At 49.3% G+C, this 21,312-nt stretch overlaps 1 protein-coding gene across 1 annotated transcript in view; it reads right to left on the bottom strand.

Moving 5' to 3' along the window:
* The window catches only part of EBF2 (EBF transcription factor 2), a 190,099-nt gene extending 171,471 nt beyond the window's left edge, over nucleotides 1-18,628 (bottom strand). The window contains exons 1-6 of the mRNA XM_036856859.1: nucleotides 18,150-18,628; nucleotides 15,531-15,687; nucleotides 14,394-14,457; nucleotides 14,065-14,120; nucleotides 13,470-13,543; nucleotides 7,260-7,328 (exon numbers count right to left, since the gene is read on the bottom strand). Coding sequence (XP_036712754.1) covers nucleotides 7,260-7,328; nucleotides 13,470-13,543; nucleotides 14,065-14,120; nucleotides 14,394-14,457; nucleotides 15,531-15,687; nucleotides 18,150-18,280 — 551 coding nt within the window. The 5' untranslated portion in view covers nucleotides 18,281-18,628. The remainder of the gene's footprint in view (nucleotides 1-7,259; nucleotides 7,329-13,469; nucleotides 13,544-14,064; nucleotides 14,121-14,393; nucleotides 14,458-15,530; nucleotides 15,688-18,149) is intronic.
* Nucleotides 18,629-21,312: the final 2,684 nt, after the last annotated feature.

The raw sequence follows: 21,312 nt of genomic DNA, 5'->3' as shown, positions 1-21,312 counted from the left end.
TGGACAACAGAAAAAATTACTAAATGAATGAATGATGGAGTGAATTGATGTATAGACAACTAGGCTAGCTTGTGTCAGATGCTAAAGTTCTGAAGTCTAGGAAGATTGGTCAGTCTAGTGGAGACAGTATAATTCTTAAAAATTAACCCAATTACAGAAATGAAGATCATAACTTTTCAGTTCTTTAATTAGGAGGAGGAGAATGATTTTCTCAAAGGAAATTTTGTTTCTTGTTTCCCACGTGTCTCAGGTTGTCATCCAATGAAGAGTCTCAACCCAAAGGGACATTCTTCTGCACCAGAAATTAGAAGAGTCCCTTCTCCTACCTGTATCTCCCCCAAATGTCCAAGAAACTAGCAAAGGTTTTACTAGAAAACGAAGGAAGGAGAACATGAAAGAATGATGCTTTCACTTTGGTTAAATATTCTGTGTTTTTTAGTGACAACATCTAAACCTCTCGGAGGGAATGGAATTTTCACTAAAAAAAAAAAAATAGCCCAAGGCCAGGATTTTGTAGACTCTTCACAGCACTGGGCCCCCCTATGCCCAGTAGGGAGATGGGGAATCTGTGCAGAGAAGGCACATATGAATAGCTCCCGTAAATTATTGATGAGCAAGGATGATGAATAAGCATGCCTGACACCCAAACCTGGGCCTCGGCTAGAAGCAGAGAATTTAGAGCTGGAAGGTAATGTAAAGCTCACCCATTAATCCAAAGCACTTCATTTTACAGATAGGGAAACTGAGGCTCAGAGAGGCGGCTAATGACCTCCATGACATTAGACAGCTAGTTAGTGAACGATCTGGGGTCAGAAGCAGGTGTCCTGATCCTAGTCTAGGGCCATTCCCGCTACATCATGTTGTCTCTCTGGGGACCGATATTCCATCAAACCTGTCACACCGTTGCATGTGACTTGTACAATCTCAGAGTTAAATGATACTTCAGAGGCCAGAGATGCCCATCACTTCCCAGAGAACCGATCCTCTCTCTAGTGTTCCCATCAGGAGTTCTTCAAACCATGCTCACCAGGTTTTCCTGTTCCTCAACAGCTCTAAATTCTGGGAAGCTTCTCCTTCTATTACACCAAACCCTTTTTCTCCATAACTTCCACCCGCTGATGACACTCCAATTTCACCACGGAAGCTGGCTTTGTGACCTACCTCCTTAAGACTCATTTCTTCCTCTGTAAAATTAAGACTTTTCTCAACTGTTGAAGATTAGTTAAGATTAGTTAGTGAACACAGATTGCTTAGCACTATGCCCAGCACACCATAAGTGCCAGTTAAATGTTACATGAATGTTGAGTATTGTTCTTATCCATCCTTCTTAGAGACAGAATTCTTCGTTCAGGAGGAGTCACTACTGATATATCTGATTTGTCCACTTCTAGGGAGAGGGAGGGAGTGGTCACAGACCGAAAACCAGCCTGAGTGGCCTAGGATGGTAAGAATCCACTGGGTTTTGTGGACATAAATCTGACCTACAGTTCACTACTATCCAAATACTGCTTCTATGCTGAAAGGGACAGTGGGGTTAAAAGCAGAATCTACACCACAAATCAAGAAGAGATCAATACGGAGTTCATTTGATAAATTAACCAAAAGAAAAACTCCGGTGTTCAGGATTAATGTCACACCCTCTAGCATGCACGGAAGGTCCATAAGGGCTTTACTACCCACAGTTATTCTCTGAAAGCTCCCATTCCACCAATAACACTTTCTGGAGTTAAGCAATACACGGAGAGAGGAATAGTCAGTATGGCCCAGAGGAAAGAGGAACCAATCACTTCTCTGGTAGAACAAGGTAGCTGGTGAGGCAGAGAGAAGCAGGAAGAGGATGTGCCAGATGGCAGGGGGAGGGCAAACGAAAAGCCTGGACCAGAGGGGGGGAAAGCAGCTGGTGAGGATGCCTTCCAAGATGGTAGCAGGAGAAAGCTTCACTAAAAAAAAGAAAAAACTCATACTCATTAGGATGGCAACTACAAAAAAAAAAACCAACTAAACTAAACAAGAAAATACAAGTAATTTGGGATGTGGCAAAAATGGAACCTTTGTGCACTGCTGGTGGGAATGTAAAATGGCATAACTGCTATGGACATGGCATGATGGTTCTCTGAACTACCACGTGATCCAGCAGTTCCACTTCTGGGTGTATACCCAAAAGAATTAATAACAGAGACTTGCAGAGATATTTGTACATCCATATTCATAGCAATATTTTTCACAGTAGCCAAAAGGTTGAAGCAACCCATGTGTCCATTGACAGACGAATAGAACAAAATGTAGTACAACCAGACAATGGAATATTACTCTGCCTTAAAAAGGAAGGAAATCTTGATACATATTGCAACATTAAGGAAACTTAAGGATATCATGCTGTGAAATAAACCAGTCCAAGAAGGACAAATACAGTATCCTATGAGGTACCTACAGGAGTCAAATTCATAGAGAAAGTATCAATAGCATGGTGGTTGCCAGGAACTGGGGAGAGGGGGAAATGGGGAGAGAGTTTCAATTTGGGAAGATGAAAAGAGTTCTGTAAACGGATGCTGGTGATGGTTGCACAACAAGGTGAATGTACTTAATACCTCTAAACTGTACGCTTAAAAATGGTTAAGATAGTCAATTTATGTTATATATATATTACCACAATTTTTAAAAAAAATTTTTTTAAAAAGGAAGATAATATCAGGAAAACCCCTCATGGGCAAATAAATACCAGGTATTTCTGTGTAAACCTTCTGAATGAAGATCATTCTGATGTTTGTTTGGCTTCTTGAAAAATAAAATAAACAAAAAATACGGAAACTTAAAACAGTCCTTCTGGAAGCAGAGCTCATAAATATAGGAGTCCAGGATCCGAAGACAAAAGTCTGGAATATTTTGCATGTGAGAAACAGGTTGGAGCTGCCCTTTAACAGAAAATATCATACTCGTGTACAAATGGGCAGGGGCAGCCTCTAAAGATTCAGAAAGAACTCTTGTCCCCTCCTCCCATCTGACTTTTCATGGGGCTGCAAGAACACGAACGGTGAAGACTCATTTTCCTTCTCCCAAGTCTGTGAGATTGTCCCTAAAATCCTCTTCCCATGGACCACCAAACTCTCCTGAGCCCCGAGATGCGGTAGCTGTTCAGAAGAAGCTTCCAGAGAGAAAAGAGAGTCTAAAGAAAGCACAGCCCATGAAAAACAGGGTTGAATTAGCGCTTCCTTCTGAAACCACAAACGTAAATGCGTTTGAGCCCTTTTATTTTTATTTACCACACAGAGGTCTTTCCGGACAAGGTGTAGGCTGAAGACCTCGGTATGGATTATGTTTTCATTGTTGGTTTTGTTTTGTTCTGTTTTGTTGAGTTTTCTTCAGATAGGAACTTTGAATTTTTACACTCAAAATGAACAAACCCTACTGCCACTCCGGGCGCGCATTTCTACACAGAAGGAAGGCTCTGCTGGAGGCCCGTGATTCAGCAGCAAGTCCTGCTGGGCTGTGTGTTGGCCTGGCTTTTTGGAGAGGGGTGTGGCTGCCCAAGAATTCACAAAAGCATGCCGAAAAGACAATTGAAAATAAAAAATTAAATTTATGTTTCTAGAGAGATGAAGGCAGGGAGTCATTTAGACGGGGAAAAAATATTCCCAGTCTGGGGCTAAGTCTTAGGAAATGGAGAACTCAGTCTCTGATGGGGACGCCCTATTGTACAATCCAGTGATTTTCAATTAAGGGGCCACGAGGTTGTAAAAGCTATTTTTCATATTTCAAACAGCCTATTGGCAATGGAATGTCTGCCCAAGACATGGTCACGTGGGCTAAATGAAAAGTCAAGTTGTTTCGTGTTTGAGCTGGCAGTCTATCAAGTTAGTGTGGTAACACTGGGGATTCTAGTACAGACCAGAAACTCTGATTGGCCACTGGTGAGGTCAAGGGCATTTCTTTTTTTAAATTTTCACTTATTTATTTATTTATTTTGGCTGCGCCATGTGGCATGCGGGGATCTTAGTTCAGTTCCCCGACCAGGAATCGAACTCCTGTCCCCCTGCAGTGGAAGCACAGAGTCTTAACCTTCCTGACCGCCAGGGAAGTCCTGAGATCAAGGGCATTTCTGGAATGAGATTTTTCCTTCCCGTTCTGTTGTACGTCTTCAGTTAATAAAAATGAAATTACAGCTGGATTATCACTTGTTAATTGCAGCTTGGCAGGCAAAATCTTGCAGAACCTGGTTCACCAAAGGAAAAAATAAGAGGGGTCCCTGGCGGTGAAAATTTGGGAACCACTTTTGAGCCACCCCTTCCCCTCCCCCGGACATACACAATTCCAAGGGAATAAACAGGCTTCCCTGGAGCCAGAGTGGAACATGCCTATTGTGTGAGAAAACTCAAAGAGAGACAGTGTAAATTAACTGCATCTGGTTAGATGGAGCGAGCAGGGGGAGGAGATAATTAGTTGGCGTTATAGGAACAAGGGCAAAGAAGAGAGTTATATATTTACTCAGAGGAAATCCAAAATAGACTACTTAGCACCCGTTTGGTGCTCATGGGTCATCTCAACATCTCTAAGCCGGCAGGTGTTGAACCCAGGGACCAGAGGCACCGCTCAAGCCCTGGATGACACAAGCCACCCATCCCACCTCCGGCAAATGGAACCCTGCCTTCATCCCCTTTCCCTTCCACAAATGAAGGGAAGAAGGCAAAGGAATGCCCAAAAGACAGTCAGGAGCAAGAAGCAAGATTCCGGTGAAGGAACAAGCAGCGTCTTCAAACAAAATCCCTACAATGAGGAAGCCGAACCGACGCATCTGTTTATAATAAGATGAGTTCTCTAAAAATCTGATCTGGGTCAATTTATAGCACCCTTTGGTATGTATGTTTCCATGTGTAGATGCACAACATTTCGGAAGTAACACATATTTCAAGTGATGCAGAGACATCGCTGGGCTGTTTTATTGTGCACAGGCTAGTAAAAATAAATGCCACAGTCACATAAAGCTCCTTAAGACGCAGCTAAAATACAATTTCCACCTTCTCAGAAGAATTTAAAGCATTCTAGCACAAACAATGAAGGCACACAACCTGAAAATCTTTTGTCTCCATAGATGCCAAAAGCCTACGTACATTAACATGTGTATTATGTATAGCATGTTCGGCTCTCTCCCTGAGTTCAGGTTCTACATAGTTTCTTAGAGAAAGAACTGCTACTAAGTGCAGAGCCTTTAGGATGTGTGCTTATGAGATGTAAGGTGCAGGTTAGCATTTACGGGTTTGTAAACATTTCTAAAGCTGGTTTATGGGTTGTTTATTACAAGAAAAGATGTAACAACCATGAGGTTAGAGTACCCTCTTGAAAGAGGAGCTAAAGTTAGTTAAAAAAAAAAAAGACTAGATGAAGATTAGTGAGCTCAGTGGACACGCTGGAAAGGACTGGATCCGTGTCTAGGCTGCCCTCATGGGCTTCATGTTCCCCAGAGGATCCAAGCGCATCCTAGGAAGTTGGGAAATCATGACAAGTGTGATCACATAAATTGGGACAGAGAGTGCTGGGAGGAAAAGTTTGTGGCAGTGAGAGAATCACAGGCCAGAAGTAAGGACAGCTGTGTTCTAGGGCCAGCTCTGCTCCAACCAGCTGTGCAACCGCGGGCAAGTCGTGTCACCGTTCCCGAGTTCAGTCTTTTCACCGATCAAATGAGAAAGACAGGGGCTTCCCTGGTGGCGCAGTGGTTGAGAATCTGCCTGCTAATGCAGGGGACACGGGTTCGAGCCCTGGTCTGGGAAGATCCCACATGCCGTGGAGCGGCTGGGCCCGTGAGCCACAGCTGCTGAGCCTGCGCGTCTGGAGCCTGTGCCCCGCAACAGGAGGGGCCGCGATGGTGAAAGGCCCGCGCACCGCGATGAAGAGTGGCCCCCGCTTGCCGTAACTGGAGAAAGCCCTCGCACGAACCGAAGACCCAGCACAGCCAAAAATAAATAAATAAATAAAAATAAAAGTAGCTATAAAATTTAAAAAAAAAAAAAAAATGAGAAAGACAGCTGGCCCCCAAGAGTTCTTACAACTCATTAATTTTAAGCTTCTGTGCACTTTCAGAAAAACTAAAAAAATTCCAGATCTCCCTAAATTGATCTCACCTGAACCTCCTAAGACCGGCAGCATATACATCCAGCAAACATTCTCTATTTGTCTATCATCCTCCTCCAAGTATCTCCGAGAATACTGCAAAACTGCCATGGATATTTTAGCTACCTTCTGAAACCTACAGCAACAGGCCATACCCTCCAGGTATACCCTTCATGATACTATTGAACAGAGGTGTTGAGTGCTTTGTCCAAGGTCAGAAGCTAGGACAGGATCAGAATTCCAGCCTCTTCATTCCTAGGGCTATGCTATACTTTCCACGAAGAAAGCAAGCTGGCTTTCTGGGAAGAATGCCAGAGGTTCCATTCTCCCAACTGAGAATTCGTTGGAATATTGGAATAACAACTTTGGAGACTGTGGTCTCTCCAATCCATTTCAGGACCTGTCTAGAAACACAAAAACCCAGAGAAAGAAGCAAGAGGGAATTATTCCGTTTTTTAACGAAAGAGAAAAAAATTAGGGGTGGGAATATGGGATTTCTTAAAAATTACATGATTGCTGGAAGTTAAATTGGTATTCCTTCATTGGTTTGTAAGTTCTGTTTCCAATCACAAAAACATACAGCTGAGGATGCCGAAATCACATTTCAATGAATTAGCATCTTGTCCCAAAGAATCTTTCCCACTCTGAACAAAACATAGAACCCAGAATGCAACCCTCTATGGTAGAAAGGAATCTCCCTCAGTGCACCAGAGAGCTTGTCATCATCTTCTAAACCACAATCTAATTTGACAGTCTTCAAGCCCAACAGCACAATCACGGAGAATGATAAGAAAGTTACTGCGTAACTTGGGATACACTGCCTCTTCTAGGAAACTGATTGAGAGCCTATCCTGCCAGATGGGAGAGATTCATCCTTTACCATCTTCTACCATCCACACATGCCTTATTAGGCTGAAGTCAGTGCACCTGGAAAATAATCCCATCATAGATTTAGAGACATATGTTCAAAAAGGAAGGTTCTGACTTCTTCCAAGAAAGGCCAACCAAAACAAGAAAACACATGTTGGACCAGCTCCAAGCCTTGAAGATAAAATGAAACCAACCTTATGGCAAAGCCCAGTGATCCATACTCAGAGTTGAGATTCTAAAGGAAACAAACCAGAAATAGTTTTTTTTAAATCACTTTTTCCCCCTACCTGTCGATGATGACAGGGTCTGAAGGAGTCTCATTTCGGTTGCCACAACTTTTCTTTTCGCAACATCGACTGTAGATTGGGAAGGAGCCAAAAGAGTAAGAGAAATGCGTTAAAATCAAGAAAATACAATGAGCATACAGTGCAAGAACATTCACAAAAATGGGTATGTCCTAGGTAACTGCTTAACTATCAGCTGCTTGAGCATGAATGTATGGCCATGTTCAAAAGCAACACTAAACTTGAAACCCAGACTCTTCATTCATATTCTCTATAAACTGGGTCATTCTCAGCAAATCACAACTTTTCTGAGAGCTATATTTATAATTTGAATGATGGACAATTGGATGTTAAGATCTAGAACGTCACCTCCAGCTCCGTGATGAATGATTTTATTATTGTATTTATTATCATATATTTTTAGATCTTTGTGTCTCAACAAATACTTGAAGGAAGAGGGGAAAGGAAAATGTATGAAAAAGACCCCAAGGAGCTGCCTGGATTACTATAAACCTTAGTTATATAACATCTTTCTTCAGAGAACTCAGTGTACTTTGTAACCATTTATTCATTCATTCATTTCCATTATTTTCTAAAGATGAAGAAAGACAGGAACTATGGTGTGTCTTGTCAAATAGGGGGAAAAAATGAGGCAGGGAGCTGTAAAATGATATCTCCAATCATTTTCAACAAGTCCAGAACAGAAATGGGACTCGGCATGTAAGCCCCATCCTGCAAACTCTGCGTCCCAAGACTTCCACTGGCAAAGTGCTGGGTTTCAGGTAGATACCCACGAAATGCTTACGGAATCATCTGAGAGGAAAAGAGAAAGAAGGGGCCCTAGAGCGAATACAACAGATGGGAAGGACTCCGTAGGACTTAAAGAGAACAAAACACTCCCCTCCAAAGGTACCTGTGTGAAAGACCTAAACAAATATGAAAAGGGCAAGGGAGGCTGGGTGGCTGGAAGCCACCAGGGATGGAAAATCACATCCCTGTGTTGCCTGTCTGCTGCTTGTCAGGACCACAGGCTTCTAAATACCTCTCGGCTCATCCAAGCCTGTGGTCCACCATCAATAGGAGCTGGTGAAGGATGTAGCCTTGACATGGCTTATAAGAAAAGTCTTATCATCCACACCAGTTGGAGAATATGTGTCATAAATGTTAGCAGTAACCAAATTTATGTAAGTGTTGCCCTTCCCGTGATAGTTTCTGTATAGTTTAAGATTGATGCAGCATAATAGAAGGACCGGTAAAGTGGGAATCGGGGCTCTGGCGTCTAACCCAACTTTGTCACTAACCAGTTGCATGGATTTAGTCAAATCTCTTTCGCCCCTCTGGGATTTGCCTTGCTTAGCTATAAAATTAAAGTGTTGGACTAGATTATCTCCAGAGTCTCTTTTAGGTTTGAGAAGGGCACAGAGTCTCTTTTAGGCTATGAGATTCCCTGAGCATCCTTTGATTCGAAAGTGGTGACAGATTAAGGAAAAGACGAAGTCACTGTGGCAGCAGGGGCCCAAAGGCCTAACACCATCCCAGTCTTAGATTTGCTTTCTGGTTCTGCGCAGTGCACTTGCCCTCTCTGATCCTCTACAGAATTACCAACAAACAGACAGATATTTTTAAAAACTTTTAAGTCCATCTCTCTCATGCAGGGATGTGGGGATTATTCGGTGAACAATTCTACCATTCTCAAAAAGTTAAAAATATTTGAGAGATGCTAAAAAAAACTTTCAGCCAATGGGCACAATGAGGTTGTAAGAAATTTAATCAAATTAGTAAGAAGTAAAAGAAAAATTGTCTCAAGTTTTTTAAATACCAGAGTTTGCCACTGGGACACGGAAATAATAGTTTGCCTTTGAAATTATATTAGGTTTTAACTTTTAAAATTTCCATCCCAAGATTAACACCAATAAAAATTCTGACCGGCTGCTCTCCCAGAACCTTTGTCTCTCTTCCCAACTCCCTACCCCACCCATTGCTCCTGCCACCACCATCCCTGTCTCCCCCCTCTCCTGTTTCTATTGCTTAAGTCAGCAGAATAATACCTTTGCAACTCAGGCAAACCTTTTTTCTTAGCAAGACAATTTCAAAAAGCCCTATACGTGCTAGTTATCTGAAGACCTTCTAACTAGACTCGTCTTTGACATCACCAGCATGTCAACCTAACCCAAATCTGTGTGCGATTCTAAGTACAATTTAATTACAAGAGAACACTCTCAGGATATGCCAATCTGTTTAGCTTGAGAAGGAATGATTCTAAGGAGGCCGAGTAAGTTTGCAAAATTGCTCAGCTGAATTCAGCTGCTTTCCATGGGGACTTTCTCTGGAGGAAAAGAAAAACAGATAAAAATGTAAGCCTGGTGCCAGTGTAATACAATGTGGGGAATCAACTCAGGGAAGGAAATGATACTCCAAGAAAAATGCAGAGAAACTTTAGGACCCAATCTTCCATTTTCCAACAGTAACATATTTAAGTATAATCTCTAACTTTAACACCCAGAAAAGATGTAGCAGACACTTGGCTGTCGGATTATAATAGTGAAGGAATAAAAATTATAGGAGTGGACTGTATTCACCCCATCTGAGCCCTTCGTAAAATTTCTCTTGGTTAGCCAAAGCTAATTCTTTTTTTCTTTCTTTCTTTCTATTTTAAAAAGAAAAGGTCTCATCAAGATGTCCTAGTTATTCTTTATTTCATTTCTTAAATGACATTCCGTCCTCAAGCCAGCAATAGTAACATAAGCAAGGGGAAATGGAGAGTAGGAGACATTCATAAACCCACATTCCCCAAACAATCGCTCTGGGATCAGGATGTGGGGAGTTGACATGAAGAACCGGGTCCCTGAATTACTCAGATAATAAGCTCAAATCTCCCTTCCTTTGCTCTAGAGACAAAGCCTGAGTGACCAACTTCAGATTCATCTACTTTCATGAAAAGGCTTTTTAGGGTTATTTTCTAACAAGCCATTTTCGAAGTCTGAAAGTACTTTTAAAAACTGAACAAGACTAAAAAATAGGAAAAGATGGGAAACAAAGAGAAGAGGCAACTGAATTTGGCACTAGGTTAAGGTTGTGTCCCTAACTACCGCGGGGAGGCTCAGAAGTACTCTTTTTTTTCCTAATGAATGAAAATGAAAGCTCTTCCTCTGCTCCTCGTTTGGCTTGGTTTGGCTTATTTTATTCTGGTCCTTATTTGGAGAACCTTTTACCTGAAATACTCTCAGTTTGCTTACAGGCCTCTTCCACCCTCCCTGCCTCCTTGTGGTGGTCTTTGGAGAGGGAAAGAGAAAAAAAGCAAACCAGTTGGGGATGGGGGGTGGGAAATATGAGAAATTTTCTCCCAGTCCTGAATCTTACCTGCATTTTTCAGAAAGGGATCAAGATGGGGGATATGCAAAGGAAAAAAGCCCCAGCCCTGGACACAGGGTGTCCAGTCAGCCAAACTCCTGCTCGAGACCAGCCAGTGTGCCCTTTCCCCTCCAAAATCGTTTTTAAAATTCAACCCTCAACTTTCAAAAATCTGTCTCTAATTTCAAACTCAAATAAGCGCACAGCATGGTGGCTTTTGTTTTGTTTTCTTCTCCCCAACTCCTCCCTGCGATTGCATAACAAAAGTGTCTAAATTCACACCATCTGGCCGATAAAGACACTGGCCCCACTGCCCGGCTGGCCCATCTGATTAGGGCCCCGTCTAGCCTGCGCCTTGTGGCAAAAAGTCACAGCTGTGGGGTTTGCTCACGCTCAATACAACTCTGTTATTAGCCAGCTGTAGGCCTTGAGACGACTTCTGTTCAAATTATAATATCTTTTAACCCTCTGAGCATTGAGGGCACAGGGGTGGCTGCCAGCGACATAACAACTAGACTTCTCCTTGCTAATAATTGGCAAAATGAACTAAAGCAGGGGAGAGGGGAGAGGAGACAATTGGGGAAGGGAGAGAAAAGTTATACCTAAAAGAGATTTATTTTGTTGCCGCCTAAAAGCTAAACACCAGTTTATGAGCTTTTTTTTTTTTTTTTTTACTAAAGATTACAGAACACAAAACCATTCAAGAAAATTCCCAGGTATGCCCAAGAACACCATGCAAATGAAAGTTAAGTGTGTGCGGTACCCACTGAGAAACAGGGCATCTGATTCATCCCTTAATCACTGACTGTGATAACTGACTCTTAAAATGTGAGAGAAGGAAATTTTTTCCCTGAAAAAAGTCAGCCAGCTCTGACTGACAGATTGAATGGGAACTTCCCTTTTAGATGCATCCAATATTTGCCATCACCCCAGCTCATCCCCCAAAACACACACACACACACACACACACACACTACAGACACAGTACCCATCCCACGGATCATTTATTTACCCACAGTTAATATTTGTTTTAAATTCTAGTTTGGGAAGGAAATAGCAGAGCGTCTTCCCAGGTCTCAAATGCAGAAAAGTTACAGTACATTAAATTTTTATATTGTGTTACTAATGCAGACTAAACTAGAGGCTTTAAAAATTGATGCTGCTACTTAAACAGCATAAAATGAGGTGGATTTGATTGGGCTTAAAAAATAAAAATGTCAGCCTTAACTACAGCTGGATAGGGCATGCAAGTATTATTTAAAGTGATAGGTATAATTCGTCAGACAATGGGCCAGATTTAGGTTTTGTTTTCTTTCCTTTTATGAGGATAATCTCTCCAAACAAAGACATTTAAAAGTAGAAAGAAGAATTTTAAAAAAACAAAACACCTGCCTTTCACTTAGCCAACCAAATAAAAGTGTTCTGACTATTTAATCTAGGTACTACATGCAAGTTCATCTTGGAATTGTATTTTCTTTCTGAATGTACCTATCAAGGGGCCCCGGGATAACGGAGTAGCTGTCTGCTTACCCCACTGTCCCACACCTCACCCAGCTACTCAGGAGAGGAAGCCTTGAGTCCCCTCAGCTGAGGCCACTGGCAGAGTTGAACTTTGCAGTTGGCAAAGTTTGTTTTTCTAATACTTGGTCAAAACCAAAACAAACATGTCTGATTGTTATGGTTTCTTCCTGACTCCGTGGGGAGGGAGACGGGGCTGCCGGGAGCTGCCCATAAAACAGTCCAAACTAAATCAGACTGCCTGCAATTACCCAAAGTCTGGAGTTGGAAGACATTCACTGAAGCAACAGCGGAGTAAGGAAGAATTGAGGCTTTCTCTCCAATCAGAGATTTTGGAGGAAGAAAGATGTGCATGGAATAGCATTTAAATTTTTATAATAAAATAACCACCTCTTCCCAGAGTTTCCTTTCTATAGCTTTTCTCCTTTGCTGTGGGATTCCCCCATAACCAGCACATATTAGACACTCAATAAACATTTATTGAAAGAATGAATAAATGTAGGGGTTAATTTTTTTTTTTTAATTTTCTTCTGGTCCAGCAGAAGAAAGGACTCGAAATGGATTGCTCTCAGAAAAGAAGATGGGAAAAGGTGTAGGAATTCGACTTAGACTGCACCTTTCACAACTTGGCCCTCAGAATCCAGCTGTTGCTCTAGACCTCGTACCTCCCCGGTTGGGGTTCTCTCCCCCACTTCCTCCCATCCACAGGTGGTGAACCCGACTGGTCTTCCTAGCCGGTAGTTCCTCCTGACCTAAGAAACTCCCGTGGCTCGGGAAATCTAGGAAAAGCAACTTCCCTGGAGGAAGAAAACGCTTCTGCATCACAGACAGGTGCCTCAGCTGGGGGGCAAGGGGTAGCGCCCCCAAAGCGGGCCGTTCCATCCCCTGCGGTGGTCACCCGCCCAGACTGCCAGCCGTTCCAGGACCTTGACTCGGTAACTCCACAAGTGGCCCCTCCTGGGCATCTACCCCTAGCGGGTCGGACCGGCGGGCCTTGGACCGCGATCGACTCAGGGAAAGCCCGGGATCCCAAACTTGACCCGCGGCTGCCCAGCCCCTCCCCGCGCTGCCGCCGACCGCTGGACAGCGGACCTTCCACGGAGCACAGGAAACTCCTGAGACGCCTGGGGGTGGAATCCTGAGGGGACCTGGGTTTCCTTTTCGACTCCCAACCGATTTGCTCTTAGAATCTGTCTTTTAAGGAGGCAAGCCCGGGCGAGGCCGCCCTCCCCGCGCGCCAGCGCTCGCGAAGGTCAGCGCCCGAGACGCACGCGAGCCAGCGCGCCGGGCGCAGCTCACCTGCCCCGCGCCCCGGCAAAGCCTGCAGGAAAACACGGCTCTTACCTGCACATCACTTCGTGTGTCAGGAGAACTCGGCACATTTCCGGATTCTTATTTTGTCCCTCGTAAGCTATGGGCTGCGAAGGCGGCGGGGGCAGGGTGGGGAGATACGAGGGAGTGGAGGGACAAAGAAAAGGGGACTTAGGAGCGAGCACAAAATCGGGTTTCCTCTCTCTGCCCGCTACTTCCTCGGGAGCGCCCGCTGGCAGCACAGAACCTGAGCTGTGGCCTGGTTAACTCGAGCGAAATAGTAAGAGAAAAGTTTGCCCTGGTGAGGACATATTTCTTGCAAAAGGGAATGCTTGGGGGGGACTGAATCTCCCAATAATTGTTTCCCCTCTTCATCCCTTTGCTCACCTACTCCCATCTCCAGCGTCTCCCCAGCCAGAAAGACAGGACAATTGGGGAGTGAGAGGGAACATTTATTTTTCCAGAGCAGACAAAGTGGGGGTTTCTGCGGAGGGGCTGTGAAGACTGACCCAGGAAATCGCGGAGGGTCGGGGGAGGTCAGGGACAGGCCAGAGGGGGGAGGGGGCAGGACGGAGGGCCCACCCCCCACCCCCGCGAGAGGAGGAACCGAGTGGACAGCCGGGCTCACCTGCTTGGTGACCGAGTCGATGAGCCTTACGTACAGGTCCTGCTCCGTGCGGACACCTGCCGGGGAGGCAGGAGGGCGCGAGGTGAGGGCCGTGGAACCCCGCCCGGGCATCCCAAACCTGTCCCGCCGTGGGGCCCGGGCCCGAGCGCAGGCGGAGCCGTCCTGGGGGCAGACACCACCCGCCCGCCCCCCCTCCCCGGCCCTGAGCGAGCCTCCCGCAGTCCTGCTCTCCCCAGGCCTGGAGCCCGCCTGCCAGTGACCGCGACAAGGTCAACAGCCTTCCTTGAAAAGAGGAACAAGCGGGCGCCGCGGGCACGCAGGGCGCTCACCGTTGCTGTAGAGGAGCTGTAACTTGTAGTGGGTGCCATTGTTGGTCTTCTCGTTGCCTTGTTCCTGAAAAGACAGAGTCCCTTTCTTTCCAGCCCCCGAAAATGAGAGAAAGGAGAGAGAGCGGGCTTCCCTAACCCACTTCCCACTGCCTTTCTCCCTGTCACCGGGCAGCTTTGGACAGCCCCCTGCCCAGGTCCGGGTCAAAGGGCAGGAGCATCTGCCGCTGGCCAAGCTCCAAAACTTTCCAAGGCTCGCGGTCACTTGACCCTCTCCAACCGTCTGTCCCTCCCCCTTAAAAATGTCCTCAGAAGCGCGACCCCGGAGCTGGGGCCACCGGGCACTATGTCCAGGCTGCCTTTAAACAGGCCCCACCCAACCTATCGGGTTCTGCCTGTCCTGCAGAAAGGTGAAGGGACCTGTCACTTGGAAGAGCAGCATTTGGCCCTATCCCACCAGGACCGCAGCCTTGGAGCCACTAGCTCAGGGACTCAGGTCCGGGTTCAAGAAGAACCTTGGGAAGAGCCGGCTCCAAAGCTTGAATGGTACAGCTGAAGAGACGGAGGCCCAGAGAGAGCAGGAGACTTTCCTTTCCTCCCACATCAGCTTCATTTGAGATCAAATCCAGCGCCCGTACCGGGGCCTGGGCCGGGGCAGGCACTGCCTTGGGAACCAGAGTGGAAGGGAAGGCTGGGGGCGGAGGGGCAAAGCTGGGCTGTGGGTTTCCACCTTGTACCTATCTAACCCACCCTGCCGCGCTGGCAGGTGCAAAATAATAATAATAATAATAATAAAAATAACCCGGAGTAGGGCAGTGGCGGCTTTGAGTATACGTTTACACTATGCTCTAGTTGGAAGGACTTTGCTCCGCGGTCAGTCCGTGCCCAGGCTCTGCTAATGATCCAGAAGCCGGGTGCGCAGAGCCACAGGCGCCGCTGCAGCGGGAGGTGCGGGCGGAGAGTGCCGGCGGGAGAAGCTGCGGGGAAATCGACTGATTTAAAGGCTAGGGGTGAGAAGTCTCGATTTATCATCCCTGCTGATGTGAGCGGAAAAGTGTCGGGAGTGGCAGATGGGATCTTTAGTGCTTTGCAAGGAGGTAGTTATTAGGCCGCGAGGGGAAGAGGGGGACCTCCGCTTACTTTGTCGTTCTCCACAAAGTCTACGAAGGCGGTGCGCTCTATCTCCACCGGCTGCCCCTGCCTGTCGTAGAGCGCCAGGACGAAGTGAAAGAAGTTGGATTTCCTCAAGTTGGAAGGAGGCTGCTTCTCAAAGTGGGCCCGGGACAGGGCTACTCCGCTGCGCACGAAGAGACACGGGGGACACCAGACACGGGGAAGGAGAGAAAGACATGAAGTTACCAACGCGCCCACGCAACATCGCAGAGGGTCAAGGGTCCATGTCCCGGTCCAGGCTCCTGGCCCCCTCGGGCGCTTTTTTCTATTAGGATTAAGAAGCGAGGACTCTTTGGAGGAGTCACAGTGGCCACGGGGGTCGGGTAGCAGGGCCCACGACTCTGGACTTTGCCACCGCCAGCCGTTCCAGCCTCCGGGCATCTCACGCCCAGTAGCTCAATGTCCGGCCTTTAGTGGAGACCAAGGAATCGCGACCGCAGACCGAAGCCCGGAGGGTCCCCCTGAGATGGCGGCCCAAGTCTTGTCGTTGTGCCGCCCCAATCTACTTCCTCTTCCCGCCGCCGACCGGGTCAGGATTCGGAGCTGGGCCAGAGGGGTAGGGGACTAAGCGCCTCGTTATTTTTGAACAAGTGACCCTTTTCCTTCATCTTCATTGGAGTGACCCGTCCTGGCACTATTGCCCACAACGCACCATCCCCCAAGCTATCTCGGAGAGGCGGTGGAAGAGAACCCCCTGGGGGCGGATGGGAAGCCCAGAGGCCAAGTCTCGGTCCTACAGGGAGAGGCCTCACCTCCTGCTTCCCTCGCTCTTCCGAAAAGTTGCGCCTGGGACAGTGGCAGGGCAGAATCCCCCTCGACCAGTACTAGGGATCGAGGACCACCACGGACGACATAATACTGAGGACCCCGCCCCTAGAACTGCTGAGCTTGGAGAAGCCGAAAAGTAGAGGCAGAGCGCGTCCTCGCCTGGGGCCGAGATTCTCCCCGCTCTAGCCACATCTCTGGGCGGCGCCGGCCAAACCCGCTGACCGCGAAAGCCGTGTTGGAGGACCCGGCAGGCGCCCTGAAGCGTGTTGAGTATGTGCACACACCTCCCTGCCGACCTGTCGGGGCCGGGAACAAACTGGCCGCCAGATCACATTTAACGGGAGACTCGGGGTCCAGGCGAGCAAGCAGATGGACGGAGCTGCCCCGGGGCGCTGGGGTCGCGGGGCGTCTTGCCCCAGGGCGCGAGCACTTTCCCTCTTTTGAAGGGTGTAAAATTTTGACTAGACTCCCCCAGCGGACAGCCTGTTCCAACTTTAACAATTGCTTGATCTGGGAAAGGAGGAAAGTAGGGGAGGTGTCTTGCAGGAGCTCGGCTAGGGAACCGCGCCGTGGAGACCGGTCTGCGGCGCTGCCTGGTCTCCCTCAGCCTGCAGCCCAACAAGTCCCCAGACGGCCGCGGAAAGCCGCCGCCACGGCGTGCCGTCTGCTGAAGGACACTGGCGCCCCCCTGGGCTCGGGCAGGAGGGAGGGAGCCGCCGCCTGCCCCGGTCTCCTGAGCGATGCGACTTTTGCTTCCTCTCCTCCAAGGGTGGCGGCCCGGTTCGCTCTACCCGGGACACCTAGAGTCCTGGCCTGGAAAGGAGTAATTTCTCCGCGTGATGTCGGGACTGCGAGGGGGATGGCCAGGAGAGTGGATAGAGAGGCGTCAGTGGTGGGTAGAAGTCTTGGGGGTAAGGGGGCTGTCTCTCGCAGACAAGGTCGTGGAGATCACAAACCTCAGCTCAATCGTGGTGGTGAGGGAGGGGAAGCAGAATGTCTTCATGGGGTGGCAGCCTAGACGAGGCGTTTACTACGTCAGCAGGAGAATGCTCATAAACAAAGTCAACTTCAGGGACCAGAAAACTAGAGGCTTGTGATCCCTGCGTTTGCGGTGCGTCTCCTCTCTTCCGTGACTCTTTCTCCTGTTACTCCTTCGTCTTTTCTCTTTAGTCTCTTCTCTCCCCTCACCCCCGCCTCTGTGCATCTAGCCCACTGTTTTCTCCCTGCGCCCGTACCCTCCAGCCTGCCCCCCTCCCAGGGCACCCGGCCGCTCTGCCTTCCCAGGCAGGCGCTCCGGCCTCTCCTGCTCCTCTAGCCGCCATCTGGCCTTGGGCTCTCGGCCTCCAAGAATCGGCCGGCAAGATGCGGGAGGAGAGGCTCTCGTAAGCAGCGGGGCGAACCCCGGGAGTCGCCGGGAAGCCGGCTCCCCTCCAGCGGCCGCCGCTGCCGGCTCCGGTCCTCACGCTCTGCTCCTGGCTGGGCCCGCCTCGCAGAACTAGGGGCTGAGCTGAGAGGCATCAGATACTTTGTTATTTTTTCCACCCAAAGAGTAGTCTGTGGGGAAGGAGTGGGGGATCCAGGCAGTTCAGAAACTCGAGTGTTGGCTGCGGGGTAAGTGGTCCCCTAACTGCAGCGACCTGCCTGCCGGAGGGCGAGCCCTAGCGCGCGGGGCCAGGGCGACAGATGCGGGGGAGAGAGAGCGAGCGCGAACAAGAGCAGCGAGGGGGGTGACACACACACAGAGAGAAAGACAGTGAGAGCGAGGGAGCGAACGAGCGAGAGATTGCGAGCATAATAATTGTGCGGCCGTCTCGTTACCTCTGCGCAGCGACGTTGGCGTCCACCACGCCGACATTCCGGACCCAGGACCTGACCGAATCCATATCGGCGCCCAGCGATTTCTCTTTCAGAGCTGGTCCTCTTCCTAAAGTATCTTGGATCCCAAACATTTAAAAAGTCTGATCTACTGTCGCTTTAGAAATGAGTTACAACGCTGTCCTCACTGTTCCCAACGTTGTCACCAAACCGTCTCCTTCCAAAGCAATCCAGGAAAAGGGATCAAGTGCCGAAGTTTGAGTCTCTCTTGTGAAAAAAAAATTTAAAAAGATAACCCGTCCTTTGCTTCCACGAGTGAGGTGCGGACTGATGTAGTTAAAGTTTGGGTTATATCCTCCTCAAGTTCAGATCTGCCGCCTCAGGCCCTCCGCCCTAGGTCTCTCGCATCCTTCCAGCAGCAGCGCTGCCTCCAGAAAGTGATCACAATTTTGAAGCATCACCTGTTCTGGGAGAAACAGGAGGAGATTGATGGCTGCCTAATCTCTCCCCTTCCTCCTGGTCCCCCACCCCCCCTCCCTGCTCCTCCCCACCGCTCCAATTTAGAAAAAAAAAAAAAAAATCCCCAACAGGATCAGTTGTGAAAGGAAGGGGAAGACCCGGAGCCGAGAGGAGGCGGTGGCTGCGAGCGCCGCGGAGCCGGGCTACAGCCGCTCGCCTGCCCCATGAATGGGTTACTACAGCCCGGGCCGCGGAAGGCGGAGCCGCGGCCCGATAAGGAGCCTCATTTGCATGGACGCTCGGGATTGGCCGGCGCTGGGCAGGCCCGGCCGACGTCCTCTGGCGGCGCGCGCCCCGCTCGGCGTTGCCTGGAGTCCGGGAGGTGAAAGGGGACAGAAAGCTGCGGGCCCCGGGTCCTAGCCCGAACCCTACGTGCGTGCGTGAGATGAGGGCCCGCAAATCCTGCACTGAAGCGGGGTAGCCCGGCCCTGCCGGCTGGTACGCGCCGGCTCAGTCTGGTTGCGGGAGCGGGAGGCTTCCATGGATCCTGCCTCTAAATGCAGATTTTTGTAGCCTGCGGGAGGCGTATTCATTCCCGGGGCTTGGGTTCTGTGTGCAGGTTTGTGAAGAAGCGGAGTGTGACCGCATGTACTTATGTTTGGTGCAAACGTTCCCGAGAGCAGCCCAGTTTCCCTGGACGGCTCTCCCAAGTCTCCTGGAGTTACTTGGTGACACTCAGATTTTGTGTGCGGTTTACAAGTTGAGAGACAAGGATATATGAATGAAGGCGGGGGTGGGGACGAACAAGGCTCAAGTGCTGTTCAAATAAACAGAGTGTCGGGGGAAACGGTCAAAGAGCTAAGGAAAATACCCCCGGGCGGACGCGAGCGGGAGTTGCACCCGTGCAGATGAGAGGTTGCTGACAGGTCGTGGCAGGCTGAGTGCTAGAGCTGCCCTGCCTTGTCCCGGGAGCCTCCTCCTGTCCCCCGTTCCCCCGCCCAGTGCCCGGAGCCCGGGGGAGCCAGCAGAGGAGCTGCTGGGAGGCAGCGGGGGAGTCGCGGAAACTTTGCCCAAGGCGCGCGGTCGCCGCGGTGCTGGCCGCGGGCTGATGGCCGGGAGACGGCTGCAGCTCCGCCAAACAGCTGAAACTCTAGGCGGCTTTTTAACTACGCCGGGCAGCTCGCAGTGCCTATTAAAACTCCTCCTGGCTGGGTGTTATTTTCTTGCTTCTCCTTTTGTATTCTGATCTGCGCATAGATCTGCTACTGAAATCTAGAACACCAGCGCGAAAACAGATTTGAAGACAATGAATGCAAATCTGTGCTCAAAGACCATCTGCCGTGGAGGAGACAAATCAGCTGTTCCGCAGTTCGAGCGACTGTGCCCGAGCCTCCCGGCCTCATTACCGAGAGGGCCTTGGCGAAAGCCTGGACTTCATTCAGGAGACTTTCCCCCCCACTTAGGACTCAAATTTGAGTGTGAATTGACTCCCGATCAGATCCCATAGGTGTGTAGGTGAGCGCTCACAAATGAACTGCGAGAGTTTGCCGCTAGAGGACACAGCGCCTTGCAACTCGTTTGCCTGGGCGGACAGGAAGCTCGCACTTTCAGAAATGCCGCTCTCCTGAGAAAGGGACGGATCCGCGCCTCCACTCTGCCCCTGGGGCAAACCACGACCTGACTGCGGGGACGGATAGCGCTCAGGAAGCGCAGGTCTTTACTGCGGAGATTCTCTTGAAAACCGACGGGGAGGAGGAGAGGGTGCCCTGACCCTCTTTACACAAACCCGGATCCTGGGATTGGGGTGGTTGATGGTGGGGGTAGAGGGCGTAGAGACCGTGAAGTCCCCGCCTCTGGGTTGTGTAGACTGTGGCACCCCGACTCCAGGGCTCTGGATTGGCCTCATTGGACAAGAGGGGCAGAGGGAGCCGTAAGGGCAACTGGGCATAAGAATATGGAACGGGACTGTTGTAAAAGCCAAGTAAGATAGGAGTTGTCCAAAGAAGGAAGAAGGAGGGTGGGAGAAAAATTGGTAGGATGAAACTTACCACCTTGTTTCAGCTAGGCAATTCTCTATTGTATGCAGATTTTACGGGTAATTTCAGTCCCTGCAAAAACTAACCACCCGCAGTCTTCTACCCCGGCCCCACTCTCTTTGTAAATCTCTCTGAACCTCAAGTAACCACCCACCCCCATCCTCATCCTCGGGCTGTGCCCAGCGGAGCCAATGGGCTCCTTGGCGGAGAGTCTTGAACAGCCCGTGAACCCCTCAAGACGTGTTGAGGAGCCCGGCGATTTTTTTTTTCAGGGGGCCTCTGACCTGCAGCATCTCGTACCAGGAGAGGTACGGAGCGCAGCCCCGAGGGGCCGCGAGGCAGCCATGGGCCCGGGCCTGGCCCTGGCCTGGCCCGGACCGTCTTCCCCTCGGGCCCGTGTTGGCTGGGGTTAAAGGGCAGACCCGGGGTCGAGGACACTGGCTCTCCTCTCCCGCAACAGCTGCTACCCAAATTTATGCCCCTCAGGAAGCGAATGAATTGGTTCTTTCTCCCGGGTCCCTGCTGCCCGCCCCAGACCAGACCCACCGCACCCCACCTCCCAGAGACGAGTTCAGGGGCCGTGGTGCTCTGCCGGGTGGCAGTTTAAAGCACCGTGGCCCCGGAACTATGACCTGGGTGTAGCGGGGAGCCGCACCGCCCGTCGCGGGCTC

Source organism: Balaenoptera musculus, chromosome 6 (genome assembly GCF_009873245.2).
Source record: "Balaenoptera musculus isolate JJ_BM4_2016_0621 chromosome 6, mBalMus1.pri.v3, whole genome shotgun sequence".
In the NCBI taxonomy this organism is placed as follows: Eukaryota; Metazoa; Chordata; class Mammalia; order Artiodactyla; family Balaenopteridae; genus Balaenoptera; species Balaenoptera musculus.
This window is presented reverse-complemented; position numbering and strand designations above follow the sequence as displayed.